Source organism: Lepisosteus platostomus, chromosome 20, assembly GCF_059453375.1.
Source record: "Lepisosteus platostomus isolate fLepPlt1 chromosome 20, fLepPlt1.hap1, whole genome shotgun sequence".
Classification (NCBI taxonomy): Eukaryota; Metazoa; Chordata; class Actinopteri; order Semionotiformes; family Lepisosteidae; genus Lepisosteus; species Lepisosteus platostomus.
This window is the reverse complement of record NC_142630.1, coordinates 13,870,089-13,885,123: the sequence shown is the minus strand read 5'-3', so window position 1 is coordinate 13,885,123 and position 15,035 is coordinate 13,870,089. Positions and strand designations below refer to the sequence as shown.

Sequence of the window (15,035 nt, the reverse complement as noted above, 5' to 3'; positions counted from 1 at the left end):
AACAAGAAAAGAAACAGTTTGACATTTGGACATGCTGTACCAAGTGTCATGACTACATAGCAAGAGGGTGAGTACAGATGAGCTACGTGGATATTAAGATGCATCTGACACATCACAAGTGCTGGAAATGTCATGCTGGGTTTAACTGACCTGTGGCAATATTGGTGGCAAACAAGTTTCCTTGTCCACTCCTTTGGTCATGAATAGAGCTGGTGCCTCATTTCACTGCTGATGGGGTCTAATCTCTTTTCTGGGGCTCAGGGGAACAAAGGTCACTTGCACTGGTCAGAACCTGAATAAAGAGGGGTGGGGCTGGAGGATCTATAAGGGGTGGACTAACCTTCTATACACCTCAAGAGGGATACTGTACACCTCAAGAGGGATACTGTATGTCTGAGGCTGGAGTACACTGGCTTACAAACGTGGGGAAAATTAGAGACCTGGAACAGGGGAACCACCTGAATTTGCAGCACAGGAAGTGGTGCATCTTGGGGAGACAGAGGTGTTTCGCAGTCCACACACACTACAGGACTAGAGGAGAGGCTGCAGCCTCTGTACTTTACCAGGACAGACCCAGGGAGAGCACACAGCTGCCACACACTCCAGCCAGACCTGGCAGGACACAGACCTGCTCAAGAGCTGGCCTGAATTTAGCTCCCAGTAAATCCACTTGGAGTACTATTATTTTTAAAAAGACAATGTCGGGTTTTCAAAGAATAATATGCACTAAAAGAGAAGGTTATCCCTAACCCCTGTGGTGCTTTACTGCTGTACCTAAACGGTGACGTTTCAATGTTGAGTGCTTGGCAATTGCTCGTCTTTTCCTAATGTTTGCATCAGCGGTACATTTTCTGCTGCAGGTGTTTGTACAGTAGGTTGGACAGTCTCCTGACACTCACCATTTTTGTCCGCTCTTCGGAATATCTGAAACGAAAAGAAGACAAAAGGACACATCAAAATGGATGATAGAAGATTCTAGTGACAAGAGAGGGCCTAAAACTTAATTTAGAACGAGACGGGATTAGCCTACTCAGCCTCTGATCTCACCAATCAGTTAAACAGCATGAGAAAAATCACAGTCCGTGACTGATTAAAACACATCACACAACAGGATGTATTTCTGGTCACAATGTTAAAGCTATTAAAGGGTTATTAAGAGTAGGAGTCTTTTATTATTTTCCCACAGCCTGCTAAAATCATACCTGAACGAAGTGAAGTGGAACTGGTGTGGTTTTCGGATTCTAGAACTAAACGCACTCATTTCTTGTGCTTCCGACGCCCAGTAGCCTGAGCCCTGAGAGATCAGCCTCTTCTCCTCATTCAGAAGCCCAGGAGAAGAACTCAGCACTGGGTTCTGACAACAAGCCCACATACCCCCACTCTGGAAGCTGGAGGTCTAGACCCAAGAAGACAGACCCAGAAAACCTCCACTACTGCACTTGGATAACCCTGATGCCAGATCCAGGTGAGCAGGATCTCAGTCCCTGACATTACAGGAATTGTGGGTGGTTTATTATGATTTTTTACACCACAAACTCATTGCCTGGAGGAGGGAGACAACTATCAGGCCTGAGAGCCCCAGAGGTTTCTTTCCTCCCTCTGGGGTTTTTTATGTTCCTCTCCTCTGTGTCCATGTGGTCACAGACCTGCTACTGTACAGCATTATTAAACTCTGTATAAGTCTTTAAAGTGTGCTGTGGCAAAACATTGTGAAGGGCTCTATAGCAAATAAAAATGGCAGCACTCAGTGAAAAATATTGAGCGCCTCTACATACCAGCATCTCATTCACAAACACCATTTAACAGAGAAAGGGCTTAGAATTGACGTCCAGCAAGACAAACGTACTTTGTGCGCACTTAAATGACTATTACCAAAAACATTTTTTAAATAAATGTTCTCTGCTGAGTTTGAAGAAATAAAAATATTGAGTTGCATGTAATCTCCTGTAGGAGGCTGAGAGGCTGAGAACTACCAAACTACAGACACATTTCACAGCAGCTTCACAGCTTGTAATGTTTTACCACTTAGGTTCTGGGTGATATTTCATATTTCACAAATTCCCACTCGGTCTTGCAGCTCTAACCTAAACCTTAACCTTAACAATCATTACGATACATTTCATGTCTTTTTCATTATTACTATTTGATCCCTAACTCACAGAGCGCTCTTAACTGACATTTGCTGTGTCTGATTTAACACAACAGAAACAAGACAAGAAGAGACTGCTGGGTAAACATGGGTCTAAAAGCTACAGGTACCAGGAAGGAGACAAAGCTTTTTATAAATCCACACTAAATCACACATGAATGAAGTCAAGTGGAGCTTGCGTGGGTGTTGGATGCTGAAACTCAATGCATTCATTTCTTGTGCGGTCGATGCATAATAACTTGAGCCCTGAAAGAACAGCCTCTTCAGTTCCTCATTCATAAACCCAGCAGAAGAATTGATTGCCACTTGTCACATGGAAAGAATAATGCAGAACATCTGACTAGCCTCTGTGGGGTTACTGTACTGTAAAATACCAAAGAAACCTGAAGCTGCATTTCACAACAGGGAACCACTGAAAACGTATGCAACAACTCCAAAACACAAGGTGCAGGTAGATGTGTCGAGCTTCAAACTTCTCATTGTGTTCAATTCTTCTTTCAGATAAGACAGATAGGCGTGGCCTTGCCTTCCCAAGTGACTCTGCAAAGTGAGACCAGCCAGCTAGAACATGAGAAATCTGCCTCTTGGGAAACCAGAACTTAGAATCAATAAAGCAATCAATTTTGCATAGCCCGCAAAAAGGATATATTTTTGTCTGTGTGTGCTAGTTAGAAAAGGGGTCCCCTTTTAGGACAGTATTTCCTCCAATGCTGGGAACATTCAACAGTAGGTCAGTGGTGTCTTGGGAGGCCATAAATGACGCCTCGTCTTTCTTACTGAAATAAAACCAAGGCTTCACAGAAGAAAACTCAGGTTTGGCTTGCTGTTCCTTTCCTGTTGTTGGGACAGGGTATCAATCTCCACTAGCATGCCAAGCATTGTTATGAAGACACAGCAGTAACCCACTGTATCAGAATAAGCAGTTTACTTTGTTTTCAGTCTGTGAAGTTTTAATGCATGAATTGCACTGTTGTGGGCTGAAAGGTGGGAAAAGATTATTTTTTGGAAGTGCCAGATCTGCCCTTTTATCTTTTTTTATTTGAACAGCCTTGTGAGCCAGGCTCATACAGAATGCCAACATCTTATTCTAAGAGCACACAGGGCTGATCTGGGCTAATCTTAAGTGTTGGGAAGTTTTAACACATAGACAGGAGTTCATTTGTGTTCAGCCTTGGCCCCTGCATCTACTCAGATGGTCTCCTGCTGATGTCCACACAAATTTTTTTTACCACACGTTCACTGTTTGATAGACAGTGTACTGTGTGTGTTCCAAGTTTTATATAGCTGCGAAAGTAATTCAGATCAAGGGGAGCTGAGAAGTGTCTCACACTGAGCATCTGCAGCTGAAGAAACTCTGATTCATGACATCTTCAAAGGCACACATGCAAAACAGGACCAGGCCTGAGCTGTGTCACAGACACCATGCCCGTCTGTCCAGAAGCTTTGGAGTGCTTCGGTGTGCTGCAAGGTGGATCAAGCACATCAAAGAATAATCTTGCTCCTCCTATGGAATGAGCAAGCATGAAAGTCCCTGACGAGGGAGAATATTTTTAACTCTCCACATTAATAGTGTCTGTGGAGTAAAAAAAAAATCAAATTCTGTACTCAGCAGCAAAGACCACAGATACAGTACAGGTAAATACTGTACTGGCAAGGAGTGACTGTTTATGCAGGGGGAGGAGGGGTGCACTGTGGGATCATCTCCATCAATTCCACCGAGGTTGCATGATAATCAAATCAGCCATCTGCAGTCTCTGCCGCGCGGCTGTCGACGTTCACCACTATAAATGATAGATGAAGAAAGATGCCCTCCCTCCACATCCCGTTCGATTCACTGAAGGGATGAGGGCAGGACTAGGGGCAAGCTGAATCTGGGGATCTGGGGTACAGTTCACCATCTTTTTCTAAAACCTTTACCGGATCTCTTGATCAGAATGAGCAGGACTACACAAAGCGATCTTTTTAACTAAAGTGTCTGTTGCGCTGTTGGTAAACTTTCAAATCTGAATTAACGAGGTATTTTTTGCTACATTTGAAAGATCATGTCCCTACAGTTTTCCTTTGAATGCACTCCGCAAATCTGTTCTAAATCTGTACATGCATGGAAGACCACCAGTGACTGAAAGAATCACACTGTTTCCACTGCATAATACACTCAATTGATTTCTTCTTTATCAGGGGCTTTCTTTAAAGTATGGTGTCAATAACAGCTTGGAGGAAAAGCTTTAAAGAAAGCTTCCTGCCATATGATCGTGTGTGAGCTTTAAATGCTATTGCTCTAATCCTCACATTACTCTGCCTGTGCTCAAAGACTTGCCTTCCCGCCCCCATGGGGAAGGTGGTTCCTGCCTCTCTTGATTTTTCCTGGAAAACAATTTTACATTACAGAGATAAATGCTGAGTACGCATCCAGTTGCCATCAGGAGAATGGAACCACTATGGAACAGCACAAGACCATCACCCACAATCCCCAGCCCATTAATCTCCATCTCTAGGAATGCTGGGCTGAGTATCTCTGACAGATCACACTTAGCCAGCAAGGCTGGGAAAAACCCTCTTTCTAGGACCTGTTCTCTGAGCAATTTGCTGATACAATTCAGCTCAGGAAAGCAGATCCTTAGATCCTTCAGAGGCTCAAATTTTACTTTAGGAGCATTAAATATGGGGCAGCAGATTGTACAATTGTCACCACAGCCTGAAAGTTATTCCTTTGTTGGAGGCCCTTGTTACTGATGAGGTTTAGGATTAACAGTAACTTACATTACAGAGTATCAGCTTTGTGCTGATAGATAAGTGTAGGAGAAGCCTGGCTCCTTCCTTGTTACAGAACCACTGCTACACTGTACAGTCATCTCTTATTTGGACCTACAGTATAAGATAAGAGATCAGATCACTTTATTGGCCATATACAATTTCTTGCATTAGGAATTCGTCTTTTCGCAGACCCCAGCTTGCTCTCCATGAGGACAGACAGAGAGAAGCTTGGGGTCAAAGCGCAGGGTCAGCCATTGTATGGCGCCCCTGGAGTGAAGGGCCTTGCCCAACAGAGTAGGATTCCTCTGCCGGCCGCGGGATTTGAACCAGCAACCTTCCAGCCACAGGCGCAGATCCTGAGCCACAGAGCCACTGCTCCGCCCTTTTTAAGACATGCCTGCACAATCCTCTTTATAGGACTACCGGGAGCTCTGAGTCTCAGTCTGTAAATTGCTGCTCATTCTTTCAAACTCTCCACCAGACACTCTTCAATATTATTTCACCCCCACCTGTCTGAGGTGTTCCATCCCTCTGTATGCACACCTGTAGCAAAGTGCCCAGGTCCTCCAGACTCCAGCCCTCACAGGTGACAGCTGAGACAGTGAATGTGTGTGGATCTTTCTTAGCAGGGGAGAGGGGAGAGTTGCGGATGGTGTCCTCTCTCTTTTTGTTTTCTAACTGCTGGTGCTGTGGACAGGACATCTTCCGTCTGCCACTCTCGTGGGAGACTGTCCTATGAAGGACGGAAGAGCTTTATTCCTGCCGGTGGGCGAAGGAGAGGAGGGAAAGGGGCACACGGTCGAAGCCATCCACGTCTGTGGGTCTCACCTGGCGAATCACTACCCTGCTGTGGGTGGCATCAGGTTGAATAGGTGGGACCGCAGGTGCTCGGACACTCGTGCAAGAACACACAACTGCCCATCCTCTCCCTTCACTAATGAGATACAGCCTGGCTTGTCTTCTCCAAGACATTATTGAGAGATGACATAAAAGCCGACCGAGAGAAGACTAATGGTGATTCTCCCGAGACAAATGTGGGCTCTGGACACCTTCTGTCTTCAAATGAAAAAAGATACAGTATGTGACACCTCCCTGTACTTTTAAAAAACGCGAAGAAATAATCAACGTTGCAGAAGTATCAACGCGTTTCTGTTTCATACCATCGATTTGCCAGTGCCTGTCTATCCGGAGATGTGATCCATAATGTTTTTAAACACAATTGCGCGGCTATGCGAGCAGAGTATTCAAAAGAATGAAAGCAAAAAAAGTTGTTTTCGTTTTGTATCAGAATAAAATGCCCGTTTTTGGTGTAAGGCAATTGCTAACAAAAGATACAAAAAGCACTACAAAACATTAAGAAGGGGGCATTGAAAACAACAAAAACAAGGGAAAATAGGTTGAATTAATTTTCCGAGACGCCATTAACCTTTTTAGCTCAAGTAAGAAGTGTTGACGATGTGAGCAGTGCTGTCTTGTGCAGGACGGCCTGGGCTCTGGACAGCGCTGCTGTTATCAAGCCTGGACGGGCGCGCTCAGCGCTGCTCCAGCTGCGGAGAGTTCAGGCTGATCTGTGAAAGTCGCCAAACTGTAGGAACCACAGCAATGTTGTCTGTCTCGGCTTGCTGGGTTCACCCGAGCTGTTAAATGCATTTCTGAACACAGAATCTGACAGTCACTGTACCTTTGCTGATCACACGGCACAGTTATCAGATTTGATCTCATTAGATTTCTACCTTTGTACAGCAATTGAATTGAGGGCACGAGGCCACGTTATCCTATATGCTGTAGTGAATTTTAATATGACTCTTTCACGATTCATAATTGCCCGATCAACGCTAGGAGCTCCGCAATAGAATAGCCTTAGAATAGAAGAGAACAAAATATAGCCTTAATTATCCGAAGGGTTCAATTCTGGCGTCTCTTTTTGTCAGATTTCTGTACTTTTTAATTTCAGTTTGAAAACTTCATTGAAATTAAACGTTTAGAATTTCTAGTTTCACCGTGGTTTTTCATATTTAAAGTTTTGAAGATGCACTATTTGACATCTATACCGGTCTCTAGTGTCTTTTGAAACAGTTGTTTAAATCCCTTCCAAAGACAGGGCAAATGACGGAAAACTATTTTTTTTATATCCCTTCTTTTCAGCGAAGATGCACTCTAATAGCTTAGGTTTGACATTCGCTTTTAATTTAATACAACAAGATCCCAGCTTTAATATTATGTATACCCCTATACATGTTTGTATGTTTACGATACAATGTATAAACCTAGAATCTTAAGACAGCCAACTCATCAAACAGTCTACACCCGGATTCCCGCAAAAGCCTATGTCCCATTTTCGGATCTGTCGGTGCGAACACGCAGAGGCTAGCAAGCGCTGCAAAATCAAAAGCAAATTTCGACCACACTGAGGGTTTTTGTTATCTTTTTTTCCCCCGTTTTATTTTCTAACGCCTCAGCCGTGCGCGCCCGCGTTGTGCAAGGGAACGCAGTTCAAACACCCTATCCTACCCCCCCCCCGTTAGTCTCTCGGACCCTTCCTGCCAGCCAGCACCCCGCTCCGCTACAGTGAGATACCTACATCCAGGATGACGGAGATGCCCTTCCGAGGCTCCGGGTTGAAGAACTGCTCCCGGGCAGCCCCCGGCTCCTCCTTGAGGAATTCTCGGGGAGAGATGTTCTTGTTGTCGCTCATCTTCGTCACTATCCAGCGGACTAGCCCGTCTATTCCACCGAGCTGGGCTCCGCTGCTGCCTGACTGTGCAGCCGTTGCTGTCTCGCTGTTCTGAGCCCCGAGTTTGGGTTGTTCTTTGTGGAGCAGTTTGTGGACGCCGTCCCTGCAGTATCGGGCTGCCTGCTCACACATCCTTTCGCCAGAGAGCATTCATGCTGAGAGCTATGGGGTATTCCCCTCCCACCCCGCTTACATCACCCCGCACACACCCCAAAAACACACCTCTCTCATTTTACATCATTACGACAGGGGGGTAAAAGCTTTTTGACTTGCGATGGCGAGCATTTCCAGCTCATACAACATGAAACGGCCATACAAGCCCCGCAACTTCTGAGAAGTTTCGTTGGCATTAGTATCGCTGGACGCAACCTTTCTAGTCAGTTCTGAAAGCAATAAAAGGTGAGCCTAAGTAGAAACGACACCTTACTGCTTCTGAATTTTTGTTTGGTTTTTAAATTCACGGTTTATTTTGTTTTGCTTAGTTATAGCAATAAGAACAATCTGTACGTTTCAATTGCGTTTCATGTCTGAGGGTAGTTTTTTTTTCTTTCTTTTCCGTCGTCTTTACTTGTCGAGTATCAGCGCAGGGGTGTTGTGTAGCTCTACAACAGCAGACTGCGTAAACTCCCCAACTAGGACACTGCAACGCTGAGGATAAAAGCGTAGACCGTGTGTTTTGTTAAGGTTTGTGGCTTAGATAGGTCAGAACAGCTGAACCTTTTCTACCGAAGAAAATCATAATGTTTTACATTTCCAAAAGCAACTGAACAAATCCACGCATTTCTTTGTCAGGTGTGGCGTGGCTATCAGGACCAGATGACACTAATCTGCGTTCATAGAGCGTTTTCTCCGAATTCAGTGCTTCGGTTCCTTCATTTGAAAAGCTGTAGACTTTAAAGGTGTAAACCGTGAATTTAATAAAGAATAACATTTGCGCGCATAGCAGCTGTATATTCTATCATACGTACTGGTATCTAATGCTTTTCAGCTGTCATTTATAGGTTATTCCTTTTAAGTAAGTGATTACATTTGCAGCAACCCTTTCATGAGTACAGCCCCTTATCTGGAAATTCAGACGCTTTCTGTGTTAGACAGGGGTAGCCAGTAAGACTGTACTGCAAAGACAATGTCAATGTGACGATATCCATGCAAAGGATCAGTGCTTACAGTGGCACTTTCATGAGATACACCACTAAGCCTTCTTCTATCACTGCTTGTACGCTCTTACTCGCTTTTACACAGGGGTATGTGTCACTTATAGCACAACGATGTCGGGGTTTTTAAATAGCCCTTCCTGTACAGTAAATGTAAAATACCACATTACAGTGTTGACACACAGTGTGTGTCCTGTGATTTGTTTCCCCCTTTGTTTTGTATTATAGCTGTAGTGACTTGTGAAGATAGAAGACACATCCCTCTCCAAGAATGTAAGTATCGATAGAGGCAAGGGATGCAAACACCTGTGCAGTTCCCTTTCAAGTCCAGCACTCTCTGAAGAGGACTGCTTCGCCCGCCCAGGGTGGCATTTAAGTTAAAAGGCGCCACGACTCTGCCCTTTCATGCCGTTAATTAACGGACTCCCACCGAGCCCTAATGGCAACTTGAAGCAGAAAGACATAGCTGGCCATTCACTGAGCTTTCTTCCCAGCTCGGATCGCGTTAGCAGGCGTTGCTTCGACGCTCCGCTCCTGTTGTCATAAAAAAAAGAAACCAATGGGAAATAAATAAAGGATGCTACACTGACATGGATGTCCCAAGCAATTAGATCCAGGTTTGCTTGGTCAGTGCAGGCAGAGCACGTAAGATAAAACCAACCTAGACCTCCTGCACTCGCTTGGGAACTAAGAGACATTAGCTGAGGGTGTTATATCGTTCATATACTGTAACAAAAGACATTAAACCAGCTAACAGAAGTAATCATACGAGAACAAAAGGCACACAATAATATCGACTTAAAAGTAATGGGCAAAATTCTTCACATGTCAACTGATACAACTGCCCATTATAATATACTGCCGTCAAGCTGAAGGGGGTTGATTGAAATAAAGGCAGAAGAAAGCTTACCCCCTTGATGAGAGCAGCCATTACTGATTTCATCATGCCAGACGCAGACCAAAGCCCTCAAATCGCAGTGAAAACTGAGATTATATATACTGTACTTGTGGAAAGGCTCCAGGAATTTGCTGGCAATCAGGCCAAGAGTGGGTGTCAGTGTTATTAGAAGAGCTGTGCATTTCTTTCTCCCAGGGGGGCTGAGGCCCAATCACAGCGGTGGGGCCCGTTGGGTTTTATGAGCCCAGGTGTCTGAGTGGAGGGTCTGTGAGGTGTTTTTTAACTCGGGTTCGTCAAACCCACGCTGCCCTGCCAGCCCATGGTGAAGACTTTGCCTGCTCTTGTTAGTTCTCAGGCTGGAAAGCCCAGAAGGTAACTGTTATCCAATCAGAGTGCTCCGTCCGGGTGCCGGGCAGAAGGTACAGTGCGTCGCCAACAGGCCCTAGCAGCTGTGATGAAAGCACCCAGAGAGCATCGTGAAGTCGCCGAACCAATCGCTTTGTTTGAGAGACAAGTTTGAAACTGACCTTCAGCTTGTGCCTGTTTACTGATCCAGCATCAAGCGAAAACTACTCGCCTGCATCTCAGCAGGGAGGTCTTCTCTTCTGTGTCCCTGTTCCATTATTTTGTTCTTCGTACCGTTGCCAGGCAGTGTCTAATGAGGCCCACCCCAGCTGTAACACAGAAAGCACAATTACAAAGAGCAGAAAATAAAGGAAGCACACCGTGTGTTTCTGTGTACAAATTCTGCTTCAAAGTTGATAAAAGCATATTGTAGATATCTATGAAGAAAAGCAAAACCCAGAAAAATGATTACTCTTTGGAATCACTAATACGAGAAGGTTAAAGGGAAAACAGGACAAATGACAGAGACAATTGTTGAAAAACAATTGCTGCTGCAAATTACAATTGCAATTACAGTGAAATGATTCAAGACTGAATTGCCTGGAGACAAATCATCAGCTGGCACTTTGGAAGCAAAAGAACAGTGTGATTCTAAAATATCCAAAATGGAATTTATTCACTGAGATATTAATGACCAACATGCTAATCAGACAGCACACTAATTACTGTACGTTCCCGGGAAATTCATTATTCACGCTGAAAAAAGCTGCAATCGCAATGATAAAGGCATACTGTACACCTCATCACTTCAGCCATCAGCGGACCATTGAAACTGAAGTGATGCTTCATCTCCGCAGACAAACTGCTAACCTGTCTGACTCTCAGCTCTCATCTCACTCTGGCAACTTTAACAGATACAGCCCAATGGCACTCTTTCCACTAATTGCTTTTCGCACATGCCAGATTCACAGTTTGCTTTGTTACTTTCACCTCGGAATGGCTCAGAGCGAGCGGTCCCCTTTCTGGGTGCTGTTTGCACCGTTTGCCACGAGCAACGTCTCTCTTCACAGTGGACGGTGTTGAGCTGCCCCGGTAAAGGGCAGAGCACAGGGGTGACTGCCCTAGACCTGTCAGGGCAGCTGTGCACTGCAGCTGGATGTGAAGATGAGTGTGTGGCTGAGAAGGACAAAAACAGTTGCCCGTGAAAGAAAATGTCAATGAGACGTCACCATCTATCACCGTTACTGTCCACCGGGGGCAAGAGGAGCCCGCTGTGAAGGAACGAGACACAAGACACATGAGAGTGTGGGGCAGTGAGTGAGACAGGGCTCCCACAACCTCTCCAATACATTTCAAGAGGAATAATAACGCTTGAGAATCGGGCGCTTTGTGAATGTTAGGAGTATTTCAAGTGGGATAGTTTGGGGTGAACCTGCTTGGATGAGGGGCAGCCATCTGGCCAGAGGACGAGGAGGCTGGGATCCCCATCCAGAGTGAGGAGTGACCAAGGGGCAGCTGCAGAGGTGGAGATGGGGTGGAGGAGCTATGCAGCAGACAAAATGGAAAAAACAGGCGTTTTTCACTCATTTTTCATTGTCCTTCCTGAACTTCATTTCAGATCTACCCTCTACACAGCGGGTACTATATCTAGAACAAACAGGCTTTCAAAATGTCACTTTCTGGATTCTATCTAAATCTTCGCATAAACACTGGTGTGAAATATTCATTAAGATATTGTCCATTTCCTTTTCATTAACAGAAATTATCCCATTAGTAAATCTAAGATACTTCATCATTTGCTGTACTTTTGCTGTTGCAATACTGATTTTATATTTTTGCCTCTATTGCAATATTCTTTTCTGTCTCTCTTGCATTTCTAATATCCTGGTGTTTCTTATGCGTGCCTTTGCTTGTACTCAATTTCTTTCTAAATTGGAAATTGTACTCAATTCATTCTATAAAGTGCTTTCTTTCTTCTTTTACATATTATTAATTTACTTAATTTCCAGGCCCTGGTTTTCCTTCTTTAGGTCCTAAATCAGGGTGTTATGCACTTCAAGCAGAATATCTTTAAAATCGTGCTGTCCGTTCTCTACTGATTCCATACCTGGCCAGTTGCATTTTAGTTCTATTAAATTATCTCTTGCATTCAGTCTAAACTACAGTTTCAAAGCACACTTCAAAACACAGCTTAGTACGACCAAAGTTCCCTAAAGGCTCTCGGACCTCTGTTGTCCTCACTCAATTTTGATTTTTCTAAAATGACTAAATCAAGGGAAACAGGACTAAATCCCTCTTTGCAGGTGCTTTGAAAAACATCTCTGTATTTACTTATCTCCCATTTCAGTTTCGGAGGCCGACATCCCTAGCACTTTTTCCAGTCTATGTGAGGGAAATTTCTCCCATGACCACTTCTTCACTGAAAAACACATTCCTGATTTCATTTGATTAGACTGTATTATAATCAATATCTCAATTTGATGGCCAATAGCACAGACCCAACACTATGCTCTTCGAATGTTTTTTTATACTGTAGGTCTGACCCATTATAGATCGCGAGACTCTTGATTCATTGAGGTCATATTCCTGTGCATGAATGCTCTTCATAATGTTAAGTGCTTCACCTCTTCTGTTATTTGCGTTCTCTCTCCAATGCTTTATATTGACTTATCCTGTTTTATTCTTCATAACTCTTTGTTAGCCATCTTTCGTGACTCCGGTTCCATTATTATTAAATGCTAGCACATGAGCTTCTGTTTTCCTCAGAGGTGGAGCCTTTAGCAGTGAAACAGCAACAGAGAGTAGACAGTACCCGGTATTTGTCTTCCTCAGTAGCAAAACAAAAAAAAATGATCCAAAGAACTAAGCACAAGTGCTGTTGAAGTATTATTCCTAAAACTGCTCTTGTTACTAGATGATTTTGCAGCCTGCAAGGGCTTGAATGTGATACAGTCAACACAGTGCGTTTATTTCATTCTGTAAGTAGCAGTGTACGCTTCTCAAAAATGTGTCTATATAGGTTAGTATGTCACAGCACTGAGTGCATGAGAATGAGGTCTGCTGTCTTTTAATGAATTATACTGCTTTAATGCAGAACAACACAGAATGATTTACTCCTATTCTGAAGTGGAACTGTGTTTCCTTGCACTTTATAAAAATGTCTTGACCTCATTTGGCACTGCATATTGATTTCAAAATAGATATCAAACAGTTAAGAATCTTCCAATATATCACTCCTGTTTTAGAAAACAGAGAAGAAAGAGCATGAGCCTTTTCCTCTACTGCCTTTTAATTATTGGGATTGCTGAAGGTGTTACTGCTATTAGTAATCCTAGACAGGCAGGTTTATACAAGGATAGTATGCTGGCACAGTGGCATGTTTTAGTGCCTTGTATTGCTGGATTTCCAACCTCAGGTCTGGATCTGGGGTGCTGTCTGTGTAAAGTTTGAATGGGTTACCTCTGGATTCCTCCCACGGTCCAAAAACACGCTGGTAGTTGAATTGGTTTCTGGGAAAACTGGCCCTGGTGCAAGTGTATACGGTACAGTATGTGTGTCTGTGTGTTTCTGCCCTGCGATAGTCTGGTGTCCCGTCCAGAGTGAACCCTGCCTTGCGCCCCCTGTGTGTTGGGATAGACCCCGGCTTCACTGCAAACCTGAACTGGATGAAGTGGAAATGGAAGAAAATGGAGGGATGGATGTTAATGCAAAGCAACTAACATACAGTAAGTAAATTATTGGAGACTCCAAATGCTGTCTGCAAACGAATGTTTCTGTTATTAGTAGATTGCTCAGAATGTGATGGGAATATTGTGATTCATGCAGTCTAGGGAACAAAAAAGGATGGGGATGGAGGATCACACTCCATGAAGCAGAAACACTGTCAGAACCTGATGAAAGATGCTCTGACGAAGGCTGAAAAAAGCTTGTCTTGCAGCACAGAGAAACCTGTTCATTTTTGCAGTGATTTTCTGTGGTGTCAAAAACACAGATTTAGGAGAGACTTAACAAAGACTTTGGTGTCAGCTTGTTATACAGTGAAGCATTTCCATGAAAATGCAAAATGTTTCTGTTTTATCATCTGTACATTTGTCAAAAATGGAACAAATACCAACAAAACATGTCTGCACCACCTCCCCACTCCCACTTTCAAGAACAATCCCAAAAGGAAACTCCAAGCCATATGGAGCAAACATATATTTACCACATCACACCCTCACAGCCGACATGCTGTGTCTCTTTTCTTCTCTTTTCAGCAGGGAATAAACCTGTACTCGTTCCTATATACAGTACAGTGCAGTATTTAACACTTGGGAGATTTTTTCTCCTTGCAGATGAAGTCTTCACCTCCTTCGACCTACTGTGCACTATTCACTGTGGGAACCTACATATTCTGAGCCTAATGCCACATTCAACTCAAAATCTGATATCTGCCCGCGACTCCTGCGCTGCTCTGCAGTTTAAGCTGTAAAAATTCAGTTAAACCTGGTCCTTATCGGGGAATCCAATTTTCTATTCAGAAGAGGCTGCAAATATCACTGCTTTTTACAGCTGTATTAATCCCTCCAGGTCTCTACCCAATCCACAGCTTCCTGATAGAGACAAAAGCACTATGTGGCCTAGCAGAAAGTTTCCTTTGAAGGGAACTTGCAAGGTTCATTAAGGACTGTAACAGCTGCAGAATTTATCATTTTAAATGATGCCTAAAATAAGCCTTTAGCAAAATTACTTGATGATTCCCAGTGGAGGTTCTAAATGAATTCTCCATCATGACATAAAGACATTACGACTTTCTTTTGATTAAAAAATTAAGAAACTGATATTGTGTGTTTGCATGGAATGTTTCTCTCTGTTGTCCCTCTAAATTGTTCTGGGACTATCAGGCAAACGTTTAACAAATAAATTACAAACACAAACAAGAATCCGAAATATCTGCCACCATCTGTAGCAATATGAAAAGGACAAATTCTTTATATTATGGGTCAGGGCTAAGGCGAGTAT

The 15,035-nt window shown here is 43.7% G+C and overlaps 1 protein-coding gene across 4 annotated transcripts in view; it reads right to left on the bottom strand.

The window, feature by feature from the left end:
• necab2 (N-terminal EF-hand calcium binding protein 2) overlaps nucleotides 1–7,824 on the bottom strand; it is a 94,508-nt gene extending 86,684 nt beyond the window's left edge. Inside the window, exons 1-2 of one of the 4 annotated variants that reach the window (XM_088613833.1) lie at nucleotides 7,485–7,824; nucleotides 900–924 (exon numbers count right to left, since the gene is read on the bottom strand). In XM_088613833.1, the coding sequence (XP_088469959.1) occupies nucleotides 900–924; nucleotides 7,485–7,787 (328 nt within the window). In that variant the 5' untranslated portion in view covers nucleotides 7,788–7,824. The remainder of the gene's footprint in view (nucleotides 1–899; nucleotides 925–7,484) is intronic. The other 3 variants (XM_088613832.1, XM_088613831.1, XM_088613830.1) reach the window with 3 other exon arrangements.
• Between the last annotated feature and the right edge of the window lie 7,211 nt (nucleotides 7,825–15,035).